Below are 23,834 nucleotides of genomic sequence, written 5' to 3' on the forward strand. Positions count from 1 at the left end.
AAAAGGTGTAAACAAGGCTGTTAATCTGTTGATTTTGTTGGCCAGGAGGGGAGAGAAGTTTCTTTCTTTTTTTTTTTTTTTTTTAAGGTTTTATTTATTTATTTGACAGAGATCACAAGTAGGCAGAGAGGCAGGCAGAGAGAAAGGGGGCATGGGGAGCAGGATCCCTGATGAGCAGAGAGAGCCTGACCCTGAGATCATGACTTAAGTCAAAGGTAGAGGCTTTAACCCACTAAGCCACCCAGCCGCCCTGGAAGAGAAGTTTCTTTAGTTGATGATGTGCGTGTATGTGCATACACACATTTACACTCACACGATGCATGTATGTATAAAGGATGGATACTCCTGAAACATTTTAGGAAAGATTTTTAAATGACCATAGTTCAGTTACACAACTACTATAGTCGTCATGATAATTTTGGTTTAATGTGGCTCATCGGGAATGGAGATGCAGTAAGTGGAAACTGGTATGTATCAACATAGAAAATGCATATTAATTTTCTTTTTACAGTATTCAGATAACAAGACTTTCATAATATTAGAAGAGTATGTCATGATTAGGCAGCTATTAGCATGGCTGAATGGCAGAGAGAGTAGTTTACATTTTAAATATTTAATGCTGTTTGGGAAGCCAAATTCATATTTCCATCAGAGATGCATTTTGCAAGTCAGGTCTAGCTCTGTGAAGGCAAAACCCAACAATTATGTAACTAGCCATGAATCAGCATGTCATGGACATTTGTTATGTATGTTTGGGGAAATAAATGGCAGGTGTGTGGAAAAGAAGTATCTTTTTCATTTTATTTTATTTAAAGATTTTATTTATTTATTTGAGAGAGGCAGTGAGAGAGAACATGAGAGGGAAGAGGGTCAGAAGGAGAAGCAAACTCCCTGTGGAGCCAGGAGCCCAATGTGGCACTCGATCCCTGGATACCGGGATCATGACCTGAGCCGAAGGCAGTTGCCCAACCAACGGAGCCACCCAGGCGCCCTTAGATTGGTGGATAAGTAGCAAAACTTTGGCTTTACTCTTATCCCAATTGAACTTTTGGAAATTGTTGGTTAAATTGAGTTGTATTTGTACATAAACAAGTATTAGTTGAACACAGTGACATTATAGATTAAGACTTTTTTTAAAACACAGACTAACTCAGCCCCTGATGGAAGATACCATTCAGTACTACTTCACTTTCCTACTCTTAAGGTTTCCTATCTCTTTTTGTTGTTCTTAAAATTAAACTGTACATTGAGAAGAGGGTATCAAGAGCATTTATGAAACATGTCAGACTGCAGTGTAAAAAAGTAAAAATGTCAAAATCTTCAAAGACCACAGTCATTAATTTTAAAGTCTATAAATTCATATCTCACTCAATTTCAATTTTGGTTTTATTACCTTTTAGTTATGAAGTAGATGATACCTCATTTTTCTCACCCATAAAGGGAGGGGAGAGTTACTAGTCTCTATTAACATGGTTGACATGAAAATGGTATTAAAATGGCAATGTGTCTGCAAGTACTCTGTGACTCTAAAGAACTATACACATGAGTGTTACTACTTTAAAATATGATATCTTTTCATTTCAAAGCCAGTGTCACTATGCTTCTGCTGATACAGAAATTAAAAGAGTTTTCTGCTTTTCATTTTTCATCTTTTTTGGGGGTAGAAATATTGGTTTTTCATCAACATGGAAATTCAGATTCTTAAAATAATGCTGATCAGTGTAATTAGGTGCAAAGTAAGTAAAAAAGAAGCACATCACTGTCATTTTTGAAGGAGACTTATAAAAGTATACATTTTATTGTTACTAAATTTGAAGACTTTTCCAGGACCAAAGATAAGATGAGAATTAGCCTGCTTAGCTGATGACTCTTGCTTAACTGTTTTAGTTACTAGCCTATTTCTATGTAGAGACCACTCAAAGTATGATAGGTGTTCATGGTGGTGTTATATAGTTCTTCAAAGGAAGTATGTATTTATATCCTTCTTTATACATTTGGGCAAAAATAGTAATAACACTTTCAAAATACTGATGGGAAATTAAGTCCCAATAAATATGTTGGATCCTCAAGAGAAAGAAGTACAATTCTCAGTCTTACAGCATTCTTTCTATAAAAATAGTGCAATTGGGATATACTATTTTAGTAAGAAACTCATTAAGTACAATTTTAAAGCCTTCTTCTTCCTCTTCTTTTTTTAAACTTTGACATTCCAGTAAACTGTGAGGAAAATGTCCTTCCATTTGCTTTTCCTTTGCTGAAGTATCTAGAAGTGAGACTACATTCAAATTAAAAGCTGAAAGTCCCTTAAATTCCTTTCAAGAAGTCCATCCTGTAAGTGCCACTCCTGGAAGGACTATGGCTGTTACTACTTCTGGCTGGAACAAAATTACAAAAGATTTCAAGAAGAAATGGAAATTATAATAGGGAGTTTTTCTCACTCTTATAGTTCATGACCTACTTGGTCCTTATTTTGGTCCATTACATTCTTTTCACTAAGAACTCTTGTCTCTAGAAGGAAATCTTTGACAGTGATATTTAATCATACTGTGCAATGAGACACTTACATCCAAATTCCAAAAGATATTTTTAATTTGTATAGTAATGATAACAGCAAACAAATTCAAGTGAATAGTATACAGGAAACTAATTATAATTTTGGGAAGTGCTTTCTTCCTCACAGATTCCTTCCATGCCTATCATATTCCTTGATATTCTTGATATTTCTGTGCTTTAAAGCATGACTGGTCAATTTGCTTTTTTATGGATGAAGACGTATGACCCCGGGGAGGTTGGTATGACTGCCTCAAAGACCCACGGCCCCCCTGGGGTTGAGCTGAGATGCAAAGCCAATTCTCTGTCTTCCTGTGTGGCTTGACAAAACCTGTATCATACACATCTAATTTTTTTGTCCATTCTAGGTTTCTCCTCTGCCATCTTCTCCCGGACCAACACTGACTGCTGAAGGAAGGTTGTGAGTCTGCAGCCCGTCTTGTTCGTCCTTCTCCAGAGTCCCATGATGAGCTCGCCAGTGCAGCCTGGTCAGTCTGGTTCCTTCTTAAACTATTAACAGATTTTATATGAAAGACATTGCTTTGTGTTGCTTCAAAGCAAGCAATTTAAGTCATGAAAGGACTTTTTTTCCTGACAAAGATTGGTTAATATGATGAATTTTGAATTTTGTATTCCATAGCTAATCCTCTGTTACATAACCTGGTTTGCTTTCCAGGCACTAATTTCATTTGCATTGTTATCTGAGCACCAGGCTTTAATCCTTCTGCTCCTAATGTAGCATTGGATTGGATTTTGTGACGTTACTAATATTTATTAAATATGATGTAGGCATCTAATTCACACCCATAGTCTTTCTGACCTAATACATGTCTGTATGCTTTTAAATTGTGCTGTGGGGCTTGGAAAGCAGCTTGTGGATTTACACCTTCTCCATTTTTTTGACACACAGGAAGGATATCTTTCCTCCCTGGCCTTCTTTGCCACCACTCCTGTTTCCTATATATGTATTTAATTATAATCTCGACACCTGCTTCCTCTGAGTCTAGTGTAATATGTGGCTCATTTAGTGTTGTGATCAGCAGAGCCAACACCCATTCCTGTAGGAACAGAGTGTCACTTTTGGAGCAAACATAATTCAGGCCTCAGAGTGACGGAGTAGGGTTTGATATCACGAGTTAATCATGGATAAATTTTAAAAAGAATTTTCTGCTTGGATCATTATAGGATAATTTATTTCTATTTCTATTTTCTTCTTTAAAAAAAAAAATAACCTTTTTAGTGTGTTGATATCCTTGAGTTATCCAGCTCCCAAGGTTGAAACTGGTATAATATTATATTCAGGATTTACAAAAGGAAATCTTTTGCCAAGATTTTTGATCCATGGAGTGCCACGCCCAGATATGTTGCTCTGATATTCCACTGTCTCATCAACCTTTCCTCACATCCTCAATGGGCTGCCTGCCAGCTTGTAGGTTGAATATGGAACTGGAAATTATTGTAGGATAGAATTGTGACTGTTGATTCCAAGTGACATAGTAAAGATATTCCAGAGTTTTTAGTTAAAGTCACTATTTGTAATTGGCATTGTCACCTGAGTAAACAGTTGAAGAGTTGCCTAGGCTGTTTGTCTCTGAGTTCCCGTAGCCCAGTGGTTCTCAAACTTCAGCACACATTAACATCACTGGGAGGTCTTGATAAAAATTAGCCACATTCCTGTAGTTTTTGATTCAGAATGTCTAGGGTGGGGCCCTAGAATTTCATGTTTTACAAGTTGTCCCGAGTGATGTTATTTGCCTGGAGACTGTACTTTGGGAACCACTGGTCTAGCCTGCTATACTTGTTCCTTCCCCTGCTGCTCTCTGCCCCACCTGCACCCCATAGACAGCCCTGTGGGGGAGCTACATTGCTTATCACGTTTGTAGCATACTGTTATTATCCTTTCTATTAAGGTTAACATAAGCTCTTAATCTATTAAATCTACTAATTTAAAATGTTTGCATTTTATATTTATATATATTGCATTTTAAATATAATTTTATTTTAAATTTAATGTTTCAAAATGGCATAATTTTAAAAAGTCATTTTTTTTTTTTTTTTTTTTAAAGATTTTATTTATTTATTTGACAGAGATCACAAGTAGGCATAGAGGCACAGAGGCAGGCAGAGAGAGAGAGAAGGAAGCAGGCTCCCTGCCAAGCAGAGAGCCCGATGCGGGACTCGATCCCAGGACCCTGAGATCACGACCTGAGCCGAAGGCAGCGGCTTAACCCACTGAGCCACCCAGGCGCCCCTAAAAAGTCATTTAATTTAGAACTATTGTAGTCAAATATTTTCCCCCCTTTCCTTGCGATGGAATGTGTTGAAAAAACCATACAAAAATGAGTAGGAACAAATTGGCTAAGTACAGAGTGGCAGAAAACTTCCTTCATTTCTGGAAATTATGGTCTAAGATTTATATAGGAGTTTGTCTTTAATTCTCCAGACCAGAAAATAGACTTTTTACATATTTAAAACAATGGTGTAATGTCCCTTCATTCTCCACCCACCTCTATCATATCCTCCCCATATTGTCAGTTTACCTCCCTTACTGGCCTCACAGAAGAGTGACAGGGCAGACTGAATGATGAGCAGTAGAATTTATGTCAGTGACAACAGCTATATCCAAGCGAAACATTTGAAACAGCAACTTTACCAAGATATGTAATCTTGAAATGGACCAAAAAATGCAGATGCCATCATGGCTAATGAAGGATAAAACTAGACAGGAAAAATTTGGATCCAAATTATAATTACACTCATTTTATGAAACTCCCTTTTAAAGAGTGCAAGTGTAGCAATTTCAGTGTCTGTGTAGTTTTTATTTACCATTTGTCTAACACCTTTACACCTGGCCCCACTCGTCTGTAATGAGAAACACGTAATCCCATTAACGACATTATTGTAATGATTAGATTCCCAATTTAGGCCATCAAAGCTTACCTAAAGGTAGCTAGCTTGCAGTGAATACAGGAATATTTTGACAACGGTAGTTAAAGAAGAGAATCAGTAGTATGCAATAAATATTTTAAAATGTTACATGCTTAAAGAAAAGTGGACCCAAGAACAGGAAGATAAACAGGGGAGAGAAATATTTATACTTAATGTGAGCTATGGGCACCTTAGAGGATTTCTCAGGTAGGTCCATATCACATCTAATTTCATTCTAAAAGTTGTGTTTTTTTGGAATGTTGGTGTAAGGGTGATACCACTTTTAGTTTTCTTGTCTGATGTGTGGAGAAGGGTGAGATTTCTGTTGCTGTTGAGATAACTGCTGAAAAGGTAAAGCATACTGGGCATGTTGTGGGTATGTAAGGGGCCAGTGGCCGGAAGTAACATTACTGAACTTTGTGTGGTAAAAGAGAGAAGGAAAACAGAGCGTGCATGTACCTAACCCCTCCGGAGGGAGAAGAAACAGACATGGTTAAAGGGGATTTGAAGTTAAATAGAAGTCTTATTGTCTACCTAGCATAGATTGTTTTGTAGAAAGTGGACATGAATCCTTGCTTCGAGGTCCATATGGAGGAGGAAGGAATAGGATGTATAGCTCAACTTTTTATATTCAGGATGATAACCTGTAGCATTTTTTTTTTTAAACTCAGAGTTTCTATATATATAAAGGTATTGTAGTATGTAAGATGGACAAATCTTTTGGACTCTTTAAAAAAATATAAAGTAAAATAATACCAAATACTTAGATTAATTCTGTATATACCCGATATTGACTCACAGGTGGTAAAATTTGACAGTTGAAATCATCATTCCCTTCAAGAATATTGATCTTATAATATGAAAATACCCTTTGAGGCTGCTGTTTAAATCAGGAAGTTCTTGCCAGCCATGATACTTGTTCAGTTAGGAGAAGGGAAAAAGTGGGTGATAAATGAGACAACTACTGAGTGAAGTTCATTGGACGTTAGAATCACTAAAGTTTCCCTGTGTACTTTTTAAAAAATATTCTGCTCTATTGAGAGCAGCATACAGAGGTCTTAATTCTGTTTGGGAAGTTTTTATGAATGAAATACGAATTGAGGAATGTCATAGCAAATGGGCCAGGTGGGTGGGAATCTTTTCTATTTATTACAAATGCAAACTATGATCGAGACCTGAAATGCACTTTGCATACGTAAAAGAAAATGTTCTGGCCATAAACATGAAAACATTGTTCTGCTATTATTAGCCTGTATCTTATGGTGCCATATATATTCTACTGGTGAGAAATAACCTAATCTTTTGATTTAGAAAAAGTGTTTTTCTTACATATCCTTAAAAAAAGAAAAGAAAAGAAAAGCTATCTAAAAAGAGACTTAAATTGCCCTGAGGCAATCACCATCCGTTTGTTTTGCTTTTGTTCTGCCAAGGGCTCCAAGGAGTTATTGTGCACCAGAAAAATAGACTCACTCCAGTTATTCCAGAAATTCTTTAATAGTCAGTGCTTTGGACAGAGTATTTATGTTTGTCTTGAAAATTGGTTCGGGGATCGTGTGAATTCTTGTTTTCCCCATAAAACTTCTCCATCCCTGTTCAATTATAGTTGATATCAAGTACTAAATATTGCTGTCTTGATCATGTATTCAGTCAAACAATGAGTGCTGATTTTTGAATATAGAATTCACTGGGTTTTATTTTAATCTTGGTGCCTCAATAATGTTCTAAGTTAGAGCACTGGGTGTTGCTTTTTGGGCACTGAAGAGCCTGAATGGAGGGAGGACTGTCTGGATGAAACTGGCAGCTAGCTGCGGCAGTTGCGATAGTCAGTCATTCAAAGCTCATTAAGCATTTTGTGCCAGGCTCTGTGTTACTCAGTATGGACGCAAAGAGTACTAAATCTTGGTCTGCCCTTGTGGACAGCACTCTTCAGTGGGAGACACAGACGAGTAAGTAGTTTTGGTCCATTCACCGTATTATTTTAACAAATATAGGAACAGAAGTTAATTTCCTTTGTACAGCAGTGTGAATGACATTTCTAGTAATGTAATTTTTATCAGGATTGCCAAATCCCAGAAGGAATGATTTTAGGGCTCATCTAATCTAGAGTTTTCCAAACATGTCAGTTAATAAATATCACACGGGACTCTTATTTTAAATACAAATTCTCAGACTCCTCCCCTAAAGAGAATTATGCTGTTGACTTGGGTAGAGGGTACTAGATAACAGATTGCATAATGCTCTTCACTGTGACTTGGCAAAGTGTGGAAGTGTTTTTTAATCTGTCTAACAAACACTATAATTTCTCACTTGAAGACTCTAGAAAAACCAAAAATACATCATTAAATCCTATCTCAATGTAGAAATACGTATTTCTCTTGTGAGCTAATGTATAACTCAGTGATTTTGCTTTCTGCTAAGTGAAAAGCTAGTGCTATTGAAAACTCTAGGAGGTAATAATTTGTGGGGAAATTCTCTTGCCTTTATATGTATGCTCTGCTTCCAGGCCATCATGTTTTGTTTTGTTTTAAGATTATTTATTTATTTATTTGACAGAGAGATCGCAAGTAGGCAGAGAGGCAGGCAGAGAGAGAGGGGAGGAAGCAGGCTCCCTGCGGAGCAGAGAGCCCGATGCGGGTCTTGATCCCAGGACTCTGGGACCATGACCTGAGCTGAAGGCAGAGACTAACCCACTGAGCCACCCAGGCACTCCAAGGCCATCATGTTTTTATGTGGAGGTGACCCAAAGATATAGAAAGAGGACATCCCCCATCCCAAGTCAAAACTGATTTCCATCTATTTTAACCTAGATCAGATTTTTAGTATGACCCCAAGAATATAGAAAACATGACTTAAGCCTGGACATTTTTAAGAGTGAATAAATAAAAGCTGCATCAACCTTAGAGTAATTCCAGCATGACTTTTACTTTTGTATAATGTAATTTTGACAAAAATGTAGCCAAAGGAATTTTTTGAAACATAGAACACAATGTGTGTGATGCCTCTTGATCTTGGGCAATGCGGTGGCCTTGTGGGCATCTACGTGACTTTGAATAGTAGAGCTGCTATAGCTCTTGCAAAGTCCTGTAACATTAGTTTTCAAAGCTCTTGTATAAAGGTAACTAATTTCTCGTTTCTTCACCACTGTGAGAACACTTATAACAATCATTCCACCTGTATGGAGTGGGAGGACTGGGCTTATACAAACAGAAGTTAAGGTTTGTGGGAAGATCTAATATTCTGTTCCTTTTCCCATTGCCAAATGTTAGGCAAAAATTAATTGCGTTTTCCCTTCATGCTTCTGTTTTGCTAAGCAGCTGCATTCTCTTATAGAAATGTAGTAGATTTAACTTATGATCAAAAAGTTCTTTGAAATATAAATTGTTATGGAAATGCTAAGTAGTATAAACAATTTGAGGGCAAGCATTAATAAAAGCTTCACTGCAAGCATTTTTAAAGAGGACTAATAAAAGTTTCACGGTTCAATTAATACAGCACAACATTGGGTTTTCTAGCAGCATATGGGGCCCAGAAGGCCTGCCCCTGTTTTTAAAATTTACGAACTCTTTAATGATTCACCACTTTTACTCCAGTGCATTGCCCACTGTGGTGCCATTTAGTCCTTAAGTAGGGAACTAAAACCAGGACAAAGCTACAAACAAAAATCAAAATGTCCAAGTGGGTATTTTCTCTACAGTTCGTTCACACTATGTTACTGTAGAAAATGAATGGTAAATGAAATAGAGTCATAGGACAAGTGAAGTAGGTTATGGCTTCCCCGGATGAGTCTGACCAGTTGGCTTTTTAATGAAATAATAGGTCAAATCCCATTTCAATAAGCTCTGTATAACTAAAACATTTTCAGTCTCCCAGCTAATTATTTATTTCAAGTTGTGTTCAAGAAGAATATTCTATATCAGTCTCTTAAAGTTTTATAACAGAATATGATGGGAGTACAATATTGGTGGGAAATAAGGAATGTTAAATGTATTAAATATTATTTTGGGTTTTCTTTGACTACTTTAACTTTGTAATTAACTGACTCATTCTTTTGCTATTGCTAATTCTGAACTTCTCAATCTGATATTCAAGTTTGAAACATAAAGAGCATTTTATTTATTCTCCAATGCCGAGGCACAAATCTTTTACCAAAATGTTCAATTTAAATTTATTTTGTGCATTTATTTCTTCTCAACTTTACATTTCACAAATAATGTTGGTGGGTAATTCAGTTTATATAATTCTTATTATGTCCATTTTATAATTCTTACTGTGTCCATAGCACTACTAAAGGAATCCCCATAATGTAGTTCAAACAGAAAAGAAGGTTCTTTCTTCCTCACATAAAGATGAAAATGACTTTCCTGAGTGGCAGGCTAGTGGTGATTCTAGTGGTGATTCAGGCCCCAGACAGTTTCTGACTTGTGACTTGCCTTCTGCTTTTGGATTCCAAGGTCAATGTACATCTCTAGATCAAGCTGATAGAAGGGAAATGGAAGAAGTGGGTTTATGTGGATGTTTCCATAGGCACACCCACATTTCTTTGGGTTGAATTTAGTCACCTAACCCCACCTAACTATAGAGGAGGCTGGGAAAAGGAGTCTAGCACTGGTCCAGGAAGAGGAGGAAACAAGTTTGGTGAGAGTAGCTGGCCAGTTCCTACCCCATTCGTCTTGACTATTTACACCTGGGAGTGCAAAGACAACATTGCTTTCAAGAGGTAGGAGTATTTCATAATGTACTCTTGACAAACCCTGTGAGTCAAAAGCTAAGTATTTTTTTTAAAGAGATAGAAACAGTGAAATTAGAGAAAAATCAGCTTTCTACATTTTCTAAGAGATGGTTAAGGAAGCTTTTCTTTGTGAATAATGTGAAAGAGTGAAACTGTGTAGCTACTGGAAAATTCAAGTTCTTGTTGTTAGTGGAACCTTCCAGAAAATGGGAATAATATGCATGGTATAGAATATTATGTGTCCTTACTTAGTGTATAAAAGTCATACCAGCTGCTGCTGAAGGCTGTGTGCAGAAGGGAAAAGTCACGTCAGTTTATCTGAAATTATAGTTAAATATATGCTGAGGAAGAAATAATTTAATAGTCCCCATTCTTAACATTTGCTCTTCATTGCATATTTGCATCACATTTTTGAACAACTTTGTAGTTTCAAATATTATGATGAAAATCTAGGTCAGATAGGCAGTGGTTGATAAACACTTGTTTTACACTGATTTTTCATGAGGACAATTATAAAACAATGCTAGACTTTAGTTTTGAAGATCCAGGAGCAAATATTAGTACCTCCACAAAACACAAGGTCAACATTTTGTTTATAACAGGATATTAGCCTTTACAGAATTTTCTTTTTCTGTGTATACTTTGGGGTTTGCTGTTAATGATACCAGAGTTGTGCATGTACACCTGAGTGTGAGATTGTTTTCCAATGTAATAAGTCTTAGGGAATACAGAGGTACGTAGGACCATGTAAGGTCCACTAAATACTCAAATGCTTTACTTTATATGTTTTTCTATTGATTTAATTTTAATTGGTTATCTTTTAAGAATGTCAGTGTACAGAGCAGTCTTCTCCATTTATAATTTATTAGTTCTAATTTGTTATAGGGTTAGAAAGCAAAGAACCATGTTAAATAAAATCGTTAGTAAGATAAGAATAAATTCTTTAAGTTCTGAAGAAATGCACAGTGTTCTCTGTTATGAGCAAAGTGTTTCTTTTTTCTTAAGTATTGCAATTACATTTTAATTATCTCCCATCCTCTTTATTTTCTTGGTTCTTTCTATCTTTGTTATGTAGATTCATAAAATCCTGAGTTTCTGAAAAAAAAAAAATCCCGAGTTTCTAATAGGTGAGCAATTATTATGGCTTTGATTTTGTCATGCCTATCCTTGCAAATTATGATCAATACCTTTTATCTACACGTGTCTCATATGTAGATTTGTACATTGCTTCAGGTACTTTAATACCCCCCAAAAAGAGACTTGTGACTTAATTGATTGGTAAGTATTTCCTTAAACTCTTATATTGATTTATAGAGAGTAGAAGAACTCTGAGGTGGACTATGAAATTGTTTTAAGTCTTTTTTCATGATTACTTTCGGGGATTTGATTACATGAAGAAAGTTCTTTCCTCTTACAGTGGCTGGTTGCTCCTCAGTGGGCATGGCTTAATTAACCTTATCTCCCAGACTCTTAACTTCCAAGAAGAGCTTCTCTTTGTATTGATATTAGAGTTCATTGGCAACTGGCCTGGCTGGGGAATTTCCTTTGAAGTTGGAATTTGCCCTAATAATTTTGCCCTCTTTGGAATTCTGTGAGTCCTAAGAGAGGGCAGATAATCCTAGGGCCACCTATGCAGGCGCTCATCTTTTAACTTCGACCTCAGAAAGAGATGTTCTTTAGAAAGAAATGCTGAAATGACATAGGTACAAAGTATTAAGAAAAACCCGGTAGTGGGTTTGGATTTTCTGAGAATATAAACATCTTAAATGACAGCTGGTGATACCTGGGTCTTTTGTTACAGGAAAGGCTGTTGGATTACCTCACTTGTTTATTTGATTCTGAGATTCCAAATGCTTTCTGCAGATCTAAGACTGCTGTACAAATGGACAAAGCCAGAACTTTACTAGAACCCCTCTTTTTAGACTCTTTATCTGGTAGGAAAAAAGTATAGGAAGTCGTTGTAGTTACTTGTTGGGTATGTCGCTGGAATCTCAAATGCCTGTCCAATGTATTCATGGGTGTGGACATTTGGGGATGGTTACTATCATTCAGGGAGTACTATCTTTTGAAATAAATTATTAACCCAGTGATTATGAAATCATTCTTCCTGAAAATCTGTCTCCTCTCATCAAGTATTAAAAGTAATGTTATGATTAAGGATATTTTGGAAATTAATTAGCTCAAAGCTGTAAAAATTGTTTCTGGGTGGTTTTATGTTTTTTTTTTTTAAATGTATCTATGCCACTAATGTGCTTCACTTTTAATGGAAAATTTAATATATATTATTTTGGTTTTATGTTTAAAGTGGAACAATAAATTAGAAAACAGATTTTAAAGGTAATAGTATTTTAGTGAAAGGAGCTGGAAATTAGTAGAAAAAGTCAGGAAGCCAATTATAGAAAGAGGAAAAATAATACATACTATAACTTGTGTTGGATAACGTGTGCTATCGAATCTCTGAATTTCAATAAAATATGTCAAAGTAGAGTTCATTTCCCCTTCTGTTGGGAGAACTGATAGTCTGCCTACCCATCTGCCTTCCTACCTTAGTTTTCTTTCTTTCTTTTTTCTTTTATCCTGCCTAGATGGATTTGGGATTTATAAAATGAGTTTAAAAAAAATAAAATATATGAAGAGGAAGAGAAAGAAAGGAAGGGAGATTGGATAAAGCAAATGCCCTTGGTACATAAACTCAAGTTCTATAAAGTTGCTAAAGAAGGAGTAGATTGGCTTTGAACTTCTGGGTAGCAAGTCTGTTTTCTCCTCTGAGATTACTTCTCCTTTACCCTAACTGACCAAGTCACTGCCCTGTTGGAGAAATGTCAGAGACTCTCCATAACCTCTCCCTGAGGTACATAAGGACTCCAGACCCTTTTCATGTTTGTCTTTATTTTTCCTCAATAAACCACGAGCCGGTTCTGGTCAAGACATGGAGCTGTGTGCCTTCCCCAGGTCCTGCTCTTCTGCCTACAGACCCTTGAATGAAACTGTCTCATGCTGGGAGTGCCCTCTCTTTCATACTGTTACACCTTCACTTGGTTATTTATTGTTCAAGGCGGCTCTATCTCGTTCTTTGAACTTCTTGTTCTGTGAAGCCTTCCTTGGCGCTCCCGGGCTCCTCCCACATCTGTTACCTCACCAGATATGGAGCTTATTCCTGGAGGTGGAGGTTTTCTTATTCATAGCACAGTAATAAATGAAGCTTTTTGAAAGCAAAAGACCTTTTTCTAAGATTTTTTAAAATATAAAATAAGACAATTGGTGATTTTACTCATGGTTGCTTGATTAGTTAGCTAATATGTTGCCTAGCACATAAAAGGAGCCAAATCAGTAAAGAACAAAGGGCATTTTGTGAGGAGGCTGATGTACTGTCTTTGGAGGGAAAGGAAGCAGTTGAAAATATCTGAGCCAAAGGAAGCTGCTTGATCTCTGTGGTAAATCATGAACTTTCCCTTTGTTTCTTCTTATTTATTTGTTTGTTGACTTTCTTTTCCTTTTACCTCTTCATGAAGGTTTTGAGCTATTCAGTGCTACCCACTGAAATGCTTTTGTCCTTCTAGGGTGGTTTCCCTATACCTTGAACAATAAACATTGCAATAGGGTGGTTATTGTTTATGACCTCTGTGGCTACCTATTGAATTCCCTAAATGTGAAATCTCTAAGTTTAGAGCTACTTTAGCTAGCACAGTTGTAGAGACCAACTGACCAGCCTTTTGCCTTCTAGTAACTTGGACTCTCCCTGTTCCAATACCTATAAGCTACCTCCTGCCCCATGAAAAATACACACTGTCGTTAAGAATAGAAGAAAGAGTAAAAGGATTTTGAATTGTGGTTAAGCAGCAAATTGTTTTAAATTTGGTCCTACTTCATTTAAACTTTTAAAAATTAATGCATTCTGCAGACTGTACTATTAACAGTAATGTTTTTTATGCAATAGGTTTCCAGTGACCTTCTGTGCAGTATGTATAAAGGAAAACAGCTGGTTTAAAATTTATGGCATTTATATGTTTTCAATTCTTCTCATTTAAAGTGATGAACTCATAGCACTTTAATATGGTAGTTGAAGTCTTCATAAAGATTACATGAGGATCCTAAATTTTCTGTGTGTCTCCATTGAAGATGTGCTTAGGCTTTATTATTTGACATTGTTGCTGCATGATACTAGATAGATGATATGATCTCTTATTTGGCATTTATCTAGTCATGTGGGGTTGCTTTCATTTCTGTCCAGGAAGTTCATTTTTCTAAAGATAACGAAAGAACAGATGTGGAACAGGTAAGCATGGCATATCTTTCCCTCACAGTTCCCTGTGGAACCTCTTTGGGTAGGCTCTTGTTTGTCACACACAAAAGAAGTATGTCTTTACCCTGAGTGATGCAATGGTCCAGCCTCCTGTGGGGTAACATCCACTGACAATAACGCCATAACCCATTAGTTGATCGCAAACTCCCTGAATCCATAGGGGTTTGCTTCAGTCTAAATGAGTGACTAATTCTTAAACTACAAGTTGAACCTGGGGTCCTTGGGGAATTGGGACATGTTAAGGTTGGATTGTTTATTTTGCTTGTTATAACTCTAGGATCATTATGGAAATGTTTACATCCTGCTGTGGTTAAAGGTTCTTAACCAATATTTAAGGTGAAGAGGTTTGGTCTTTTGGCTTCTGCTTTCCTTATATTCTTTATCATTCTCTACCTCTACCCTCACTCCATAAAAAAAAAAAAAAGTATTCACACTCATCAGTTCTAAGTGAATCCATATCTTTTGCATTGAATTCTTGGTTATCTTATCTGTTACTGAGAAATTACACAAATGCATATTTGAAGTTACTGGTAAAAGCCCAGGGACTTAAACAGAAGCTCAGCTCTGGAAACAAGTGTTACCTGTTATCTGTCTGCTGTTCACTAAATCTTTCTTCGTCCCAGTTTCTTTATTTGGAAAATATGTCATGCGTTTGTTATATCAATACATAAAAGATGTAATTATAAAAGAGATACTAAAACAGATAGTGTTCATTTAGAATTATTATGTACAAATTTGTGCTTTTTTCTCAGCTGTGACCTATAGCTATGCTTTTGTGAATGTCACCATGAACACTGATGTCTGTAGGTCTTTCCACACTGGTGAGAAGACGCATCATTACTCGTTTTGTCACAATTTCTAATGTGTCTGTCTCAAGCTTGTTCACTTTTGAGTAAATGGAATTATGCCACCCCACTTGTTCCTTCTATGCTACCTTCCTACTCTGTCCCATCTCCAATAGTAAATGACTGTGTTGCCTTGCTTAACCTTTTGAGGCATTTTTACACCATTTGCCATGCCCGTCTTCTTGTGTGTCCCCCTCTCCCCCTCTGAATGGTTTTTTTTTTTTTTTTTTCTCCCACTTCTAGCTTTTTTGTGTGTTACTTTGTGGCAGCATCACTTTAATATCTGCTTTTATGGTCACACTACCTTCTCTTCTGTCTGTGTCTAATATCCCTGTGCCTCCCTCTTATAAGGATACATGTGATTGTATTTAGGACCCACATGGGTAATCCAGGATGATCTGTCCATCTCAAGGTCTTTAATCACATCTGCAAAGCCCCCCCCCCACCTTTTTCGACCAATGAGATAACAATCACAAATTCCAGGGATGAGAATATGGATATCTTTTGAGGGGTCGTTATTCACCCTCCCCACACCTGACTGAAATAATATATCAAGTCTTTGGGGCGCCTGGGTGGCTCAGTGGGTTGAGCCGCTGCCTTCAGCTCAGGTCATGATCTCAGGGTCCTGGGATCGAGTCCCGCATCGGGCTCTCTGCTCAGCAGGGAGCCTGCTTCCTTCCCTTCCTCTCTCTCTGCCTGCCTCTCTGCCTACTTGTGATCTCTCGCTGTCAAATAAATAAATAAAATCTTTAAAAAAAAATAATATATCAAGTCTTGCTGGTTTGTAATATCTGTTCATGCATTTGCTCCTTCACTCACCCAGTCACCAGACTTTTATTTCATGCCAGGTATATGCCAAACACTGTGCTAGGTATTAAGAATAATACACTGACCATACTTCTAATAAGTTCATTATTTTGTCAGTAAGATGTACCATACAGAGTAAACACAAAGATACAGGTAAACGAGATCGTTTGATACAGGCTATAAAATTAATTCTTTCGTATGTCTCCTTTTACATAATTCTAGAACACAAGTCACCATCATGCCTCAGTGCTCATAAATTATTTCAGTAGCTATAGAGGGTATGTGCAGCCTGTGGACCAGAAAGTGTTTTGTAGGAGGGAAAACATGTATCAGCTTAAATTCAATTCCAAAGAATTTGTTGAGTACAAAATCAAGCACAGATCTTGCCCTCCAAGGAATTTATAATCTTATACAATTCTTATCAACATTCACCGCATGTCAACATCAACAATAGAGCTTTAGAAGAATACCCCTGCCCACTCCCCACTGCATCTCATGTTTGATTTTGGGTGGAGCCTAGAGGTCTTTTTTTTTTTTTAAAGGCTCATGGAGAAATTCTTACATGCTGCTAGCATTGAGCACAGGGACTCTCTGGTCAAGAAGTGACCCATAACTAGGAAAACAAAGGCACAGGTACTATTAAAAATGTAAGACAGAATGTTTTAAGTTCCATTAAGATATATAGAAACAAAATAATTTGGGTACTCATAGGAGGGTGAGTTCATATGTGGCTCAAGGGAAATTTGGATGTAGGAAGTATTTGAAATGTCCCTCATAGATAGATAAGATTTCAAAAGATTAGGTGGGCATGATTAGGGAAGATGGGTGGTCATGGCTGGAGGCAAAAGCCAAGGGTCCACATTTAGGCACAAAATTTCCTTCTGCTCAGACTTTCTGGCCTGGAATTCAGAAGCATCTGGAAAATCTAAATTTAAACCTTGTCTTTAAGCAAAGGTAGTAGGGTACAACAAATTTTATTTAACAGCTGATAGGTTGATGTACACTTTTTAAAAGTTCAGAAACATGATAGCTGGACCTCTATCTACAGTTTTAATCTATATCCTGTAAATATTAGAAGCAGGCTTCAGTGAGAAAAATAGAAATGGAAGGGAAAGTTTTATTTTAAGTGTTTCAAAAGAAGAATAGTTGGATATGGTGATTGACTGACTAAAAGACAAAAGCAAAAATAACTATGAAGTTCAAGAATGATAATAGAATAGTGTGAGTAAGTGATATTGATAGAAAAGATAGTCAGCTTTTACTGAATTTTATCTACAAGCAAGGGGCTTCATTACTTTATTTTCTTTATTTCATGGAACTCTTTTCATAACTCTTGACATGTAAATACTTTTCTTATCCCTACCTTACACAGAAGGATGTTGAGACCTTGAGAGGTTAAGAATCTTGCTCTATCAAGGTCTCACAGTAAATTGAGTGGAACAAATCTAGGACTCAGAGACTCAGAACTATGCATCCTAATTCTAGAGTGTGTATTCTTTTTTTTTCTTTTTTAAGATTTTATTTATTTATTTGAGAGAGAGAGCTTGCAAGCATGAGTAGGAGGAGGGGCAGAGGGAGAAGTGGACTCCTCATTGAGCAGGGAGCCAGCCCAATCTCAGGACCCCCAGATCATGACCCTAGCCAAAGGCAGACACTTAACTGACGAGTCACCTGGGCGTCCCTACAGTGTGTATTCTTAACCACCATTCTGCTGGTCATCAGGAGGTTAGCTTGAGATGTAGAGCTGATGAAGAGAACTTGGTCCTGAGGAGAGGAATGTAAGAATCATCTAAAGAAAGGTCACAGTTGAAAAACATGGGGAGGGGAGCGCCTGGGTGGCTCAATTGGTTAAGCCACTGCTTTCAGCTCAGGTCATGATCCCAGACTCCCAGGATCAAGTCTCACATCGGGCTCCCAGCATCATGGGGAGTCTGCTTCTCCCTCTGACCTTCTCCCCTCTCATGTTCTCTCTCTCTCAAAGAAAGCAAGCAAGCAAGCAAGCAAGCAAGAAAGAAAGAAGTAAAACAGGGTAGGGGCACCTGGGTGGGTCAGTGGGTTAAAGCCTCTGCCTTTGGCTCAGGTCATGATCCCAGGGTCCTGGGATTGAGCCCCGTGTTGGCCTCTCCTCAGCAGGGATCCTGCTTCTCCCTCTCTCTCTGCCTGCCTCTTCTGCCTATTTGTGATTTCTGTCTGTCAAATAAATAAATAAAATCTTTAAAAAAAAATGGGTAGCTTGAAATTAGCAAGCATGGCCTTATTAATTAAAGACAAAAACGGAAGAGGAGGAAAGGGCCAAGGACTAAGCCACGTTGAAACTTTCAGGGACATTATCTTATCCTTCTTTAAGGCTGCTGGTCACTTAACACAGAATTCATTAAAAAAGCAAAACAAAACAAAACAAAAATCCTCAGATATTTAAGGAAGCAAATGAACTCATCTTTCCATCCTAAATTTTTCCACTTGTGCCTAAGGTTCTACTTAATAACTTGAATGACTCAAAAGAGACAAATCTAACAAATCTTTCTTCTCTTTCCTCTTGTGAGCTGATTGAGTTTCAGATCCTTGGGCTTTTTGTTAGATTCCATTTTTGCACCTTACTCCATGTTAGGAGCGAAAGAGGGCTGCTCTGTGGAGACCTTATGCCAGTGTAAGAAGATATCTAGAGTAGTCCAGTATTTCTGTCATTTTAAACCATTGGTAAACTAAGTTATTGAAAGGATAAATAACACATAAATGGTGATGTGTCTTGGCTGTTGGATGTCTTTTTCCTCCTGCTTCCCTCAGAGTGCCTGGAATTTCATTTCCTTCCATATTCTTATACAGCATGCATAAGAAAGCACGATGAAACAACACAGGAAAAAAATAAAATTATTGCTGTTGAAATATGTAAGTTATAGTCTTTCTTGTTCCCTGCCAGTATAACCAGATCAAGCTTCTTGTGCTTCTCTGGTTCCTTTAACCCCCACTGGTCCACAATCTGGATCCAGCATTATTCGTTAGAGGGGTTTCTGGTATGGAATGCAAAGGATTTCAGAATAGCAGTGTGGTTGTGTCAAATATTTTAATGTTATAAGGCTGTAGTTCTTGTGCTGGTTTTCTTAGAATCACATTTTTCTCATTGATTTAGAACTCCAGGTACTACCAAATTAGCATCATACATAAACTCTTTAAAGAAATACTACAGAGCCCTCAGAACCCTAATCTGTAACCTGCCTGTCTTGTTTTTTTCTAGTGCTGTAATTGAGTGCTGTGTATAATGTGGTCTTACGTAACTCATCCCACCTAACTTTATTAGGAAAGTTAATGGAATGGGACTTTTGATTAGAATAAAGGGAAATCTAACTTGGATTAAAAATCTAGATTATCTTTCAGAATAAGCAGTATTATGGTTTGAAGTAAAACAACTTATCTACAGACAGCAATCAACAAAGCAAAAAAGTCCATCATTCTGTTTGAAAGATATTAGGCAAGCCAATGATCCTTGGTTTGGGCTATGCCTTAAAGTCATTGTAGAGCTTAAAAAAAACAAAAACAAAATCTGAACTGGGACCCTCAGCCTCAACAATTTTGATTTAATTGGTCTTCTTGTTAGCCCTGGGTGTGGGTATTCATTTAAACCTCCTGTGATTATAATTAGGAGATGCTATATACCTCCTAAGAAAGGAAATAATGTCTTACTGAACTCTTAGTTCTTCTATTTTGAAGGGATGCAAATTAATTTCATTTAGAATGTTATAAGTTATAATTGTTATAAGGATACATGATAATATATATTCATATGCTTAAAAAACCCTTTTTCTGTGTTTCTAAACTCACTGTTTTTTATGTTTAAGATTTTTGAATCTCAACTGTGTGTGGGTCTAGCTATTCTCTCCATCATTTCAGTTTATGAACTGAAAATCTGCGTTAATTTACAAATTAATAATTCAACGTTGGTGGAATGAATGTGGCAGTTTCAGTCAATGAAAAATTCATTGATTATCTTGTATACTTTTTTCTCCATAAAGAAGGTTACTGTTACGAAGTCATGTTTGGTTACTTTATGCAAAATATCTTGTTCATTCTGGGACTGAATAGCTTTCCCTGTAAGACTAAGATACCACACCTTGGTGAGTAAAAATGACCATGTAAGGGCGCCTGGGTGGCTGAATTGTTAAGCATCTGCCTTCGGCTCAGGTCATGATCCCAGGGTCCTGGGATTGAGCCCCGCATTGGGCTCCCTGCTCAGCAGGAAACCTGCTTCTCCCTCTCCCACTTCTACTTGTGTTCCCTCTCTTGCTGTGTCTCTCTGTCAAATAAATAAATAAAATCTTAAAAAAAAAAAAAGACCATGTGTTGAGTGTTCATTATAGTTCAAATTCCAAGTGTGCCAAAGCTTTATATATGGTATCTCATTTAATTATAATGAAAGCCCTATGGAGTGAGGGCTGTTTTCCAGAATATCCATGTTTTAAAGATGAGAAACCACTCTCAGAGACATAGATAAGATAGATGTCCAAGATTGTGCATCTATTTAGGAATGGGACCAGGATATGAATTCAAGCAGTCAACATCATCGGCAGTGGTACAAAGTAGTAATAACCCAATGTGAAAATAAATTTTTCTGTTTAACCAGCTGGTTAAGATCAGACTTAAAGATGTGTCATTTTTACAGGGAAACTTTCCAAAGAGTCAGTCCTGAAATTTCCCTAAGAGAGCAACAGATTTTTTTTTTCTGTTGAAGCCAACAAGGAACAGGTACACTGCCATCATAACCATCTTGACAGGCAGTGGCCTCACAGGAGGATGGGTGCTCTTTGGCGCTGGCTGGGTTTTGAGGAAGCAGCAGTGTTCTCACAACTTCCTCAGGCTCACAACACTCTTCCCCGCGCTTCACTTCCAGACTGTAGGAGGGAAAACAGTGTGGGAGTAAGCATGGAAGAGAGCACATCTGAAATAACATGAATGGGCTCAGCAAACCTGTGATCCAAAGACCTCAGTGTAATTCCGGCTTCTTACACTCCTGCACTCAGGCCCTAGTAGTCACTCATCTTCCCTGATTCTCAGTTTTCTCTTCTTTAAAATAGAAATGAAGACAAGTAGTAACCGAATTCTTTAACTCAAGGGGCTGAAGATTAAATGAGATCATATACTGTAAATTCCAAATAAAGGATAAGGTGTTCTTAAAACTGTTAAGGATAATAAAGCAGACTTTTCTAACTGGAAGCTTTTATTGATTTAACATGCAGAATAAAGAAAAATCAAATGAATGAAACTCGAAGAAACTTTTATTCTCCAGTACCACTTGAATTCAAATGTCCTCACCAGAGCAAACACTTGGACTTTTATTTCATTCGAGTGTTCAAAACCCCTAGGCATTTAAGCAGTCTCTGAGTACACCAATTACCATCTAATGGCCAAATCCCATGATCGTTTTCCAGTCTTCAATAGAATTGTAATAGCAGTAGTAATTCATTCATTCAACACGTGTATATTGAGTGCCTACTGTGTATCTGGAATGATTTTAAGTCATTGAAAGAAAATGTCAGTGAAAGTAAAAACAGGCAAAAACTGAAATTGTCTGTTAAGCACAAACCTAAGGATCAAGTGTTACATATAGTTTCATTTACTCTCCACCGCAATCCTACAGAATATGTTTTACTATTGTTATTTATGAATGAGTTTACTAGGTTTAGAGAGCTTAAAAGATGTGTCTGGTACCTCCTAGCAAGGAGATGGTAGAACTGAGGTTGAAACCCTATTTCCTGCCCTTGCACATGGTCTTTCTTTTAATCACACATTTATGAATTCAAATACTGCAGCTAGACTAAATCCTTTTGACCTTTCTTTTTATGAACATCATAGATATCTCCTTAGCCACCTGTGCTTAAAACAATGGTGCCTTTTTTGAAACTTTTTCTCTGTTCCGCTCCACATCAAGTTGGCTTGGATTTTGATTGACACTATTTTCCATTTTTGTTGCCAACCTTTAGCATTCATTGCTTCTGGCTACAAGTATTGTCATAGGCTTCCAGCTGGTCTATTTTTAATCTCTCCTTCATTCAGCCTAATTGTGCAATGCTGCCTAGTAAAGTTACTGCTGCTAAAGCACAAATCTAATCATTTCCTTCATCAAAAATCTCCATGGCTTGCCATGGTCTGTAAAAAATGGTTGTACTCATAAAGCATTTCCAGAGTCCATAGTCTAGGGCAAACCACATTTCTGGCCTTCTCTCTCAATGTACCCCTTCCCCCGTGTGATAGCAGTGTTTTTCAGGCTTGTCTGATTAAGAGTCACCGGGGGGCTTATTAATATACAAGTTCTCAGGCCCCACTTGAACCCACCTAGCAGAAGCCTTAGGGGTCTATGAGGCCTGATGGGGCATGGTAAAACTTGTCCTCTGATAGTCTCAGAGCACAGGTGCGTAGTTGTGACTACCTTGGGACTCTTGTTACCACTGACTGTTTAGGAAAACAGCCAGTACTGCCTGACATTATGACACTTAGTTCCACCGGGTTCTCCAGGCCATCCTTTTTCACATATTACTTGGTGCAAACCAAGTGCCAAAAAACCCAGACACAAATTAATTAAAGTGAATTCTTGAGAGAGGGGATTTTCTCATATTTGTGTGAGCTTGAGATATTTTTATGTGAGCATGTATAGAATATATAAAGGAGATTAACGTAAATAAATGTTTAGTTAATATATGGATGATCTCATTTTCAAATTATATATAAAATTTATGTATATAATTTTATTATCTATAACTTCTAATTTATGTATGATAATATATAGTTTGTATATATAAATTTCTAATTTCTATATATAAATTTCTCTATATAAAGTTATGTGTGTGTTTGTGTGTGTGCGTGCGCATGTGTATGTGTGTGTATGTATATATGGAAGAGAGAGGGAGGGAGAGAGAAAACACACCCAGGAGAGAGACATATACATATATAATTGTATATAGTTATATATATGCATAATTAGGCATTTATATAAATGTATATGAATATATATGTGTTTATGTGTATAGGCTCATATATACACACATATTGCTTGTCTTGACAAAAAGTGATATAAACTGGTTTATAAAAAGATTCCCAATATTACAAGATAAAAGACATTACTAATAAGATTGTGAAATAAGAGGAAAACCATGACCAGAACACAGGATGGAGTAGAGATATTGTTCTGTAAAACCTCTACATTATCATTGAAATGGCTGTTAAATAGTACATTGAAATAAAGATCCTGCTTTTCTTTTTTCTTTATCCTTCCTAATCTGCACCACAAATAGGCCAAATTACCTGTTTTTAAGATTTTCTGCATTATTACACTGCATAGGTACAGATTTCTTTATTCTCTTTTTATGAACCCCAAATTTCAAAAATTGCAAGTGAAATATTAGCAAGTAGTTATTTGGTTTCGGAAAACTAAAAAGTCTAGCTCCTTTGGCTCTTATACACATTAAGCTTGAAAGTAAATCTGGGTAGACATGTAATTGGAAGGTGAGGAAATAATTTCAAAATCCCCAAGTAAAATGGGATATGGAATTACACATTCTGATTGTGACCAATTAATCTGAATCTTGCTTCATTCTTTCTTGCCTGCATCCATTCATTCACAGCATATTTATTAAGTACCCACCATGTAAAGTTCCAGAAAAGATGTATACCCTTAAAATTTTGC

At 37.0% G+C, this 23,834-nt stretch overlaps 1 protein-coding gene across 13 annotated transcripts in view; it reads left to right on the forward strand.

The window, feature by feature from the left end:
• Positions 1-23,834, forward strand: part of HDAC9 (histone deacetylase 9) — a 940,182-nt gene that overhangs the window by 69,480 nt on the left and 846,868 nt on the right. For all 13 annotated transcript variants that reach the window (XR_009352864.1, XM_059171303.1, XM_059171302.1 and 10 more), the window contains one exon: positions 2,919-3,038. Coding sequence is in view for 12 of the 13 variants with exons in the window: in XM_059171303.1 (XP_059027286.1) it covers positions 3,014-3,038 (25 nt within the window). In the remaining variant the exon portion in view is untranslated. The remainder of the gene's footprint in view (positions 1-2,918; positions 3,039-23,834) is intronic.

This window comes from Mustela lutreola, chromosome 4 (genome assembly GCF_030435805.1).
Source record: "Mustela lutreola isolate mMusLut2 chromosome 4, mMusLut2.pri, whole genome shotgun sequence".
Taxonomy (NCBI): Eukaryota; Metazoa; Chordata; class Mammalia; order Carnivora; family Mustelidae; genus Mustela; species Mustela lutreola.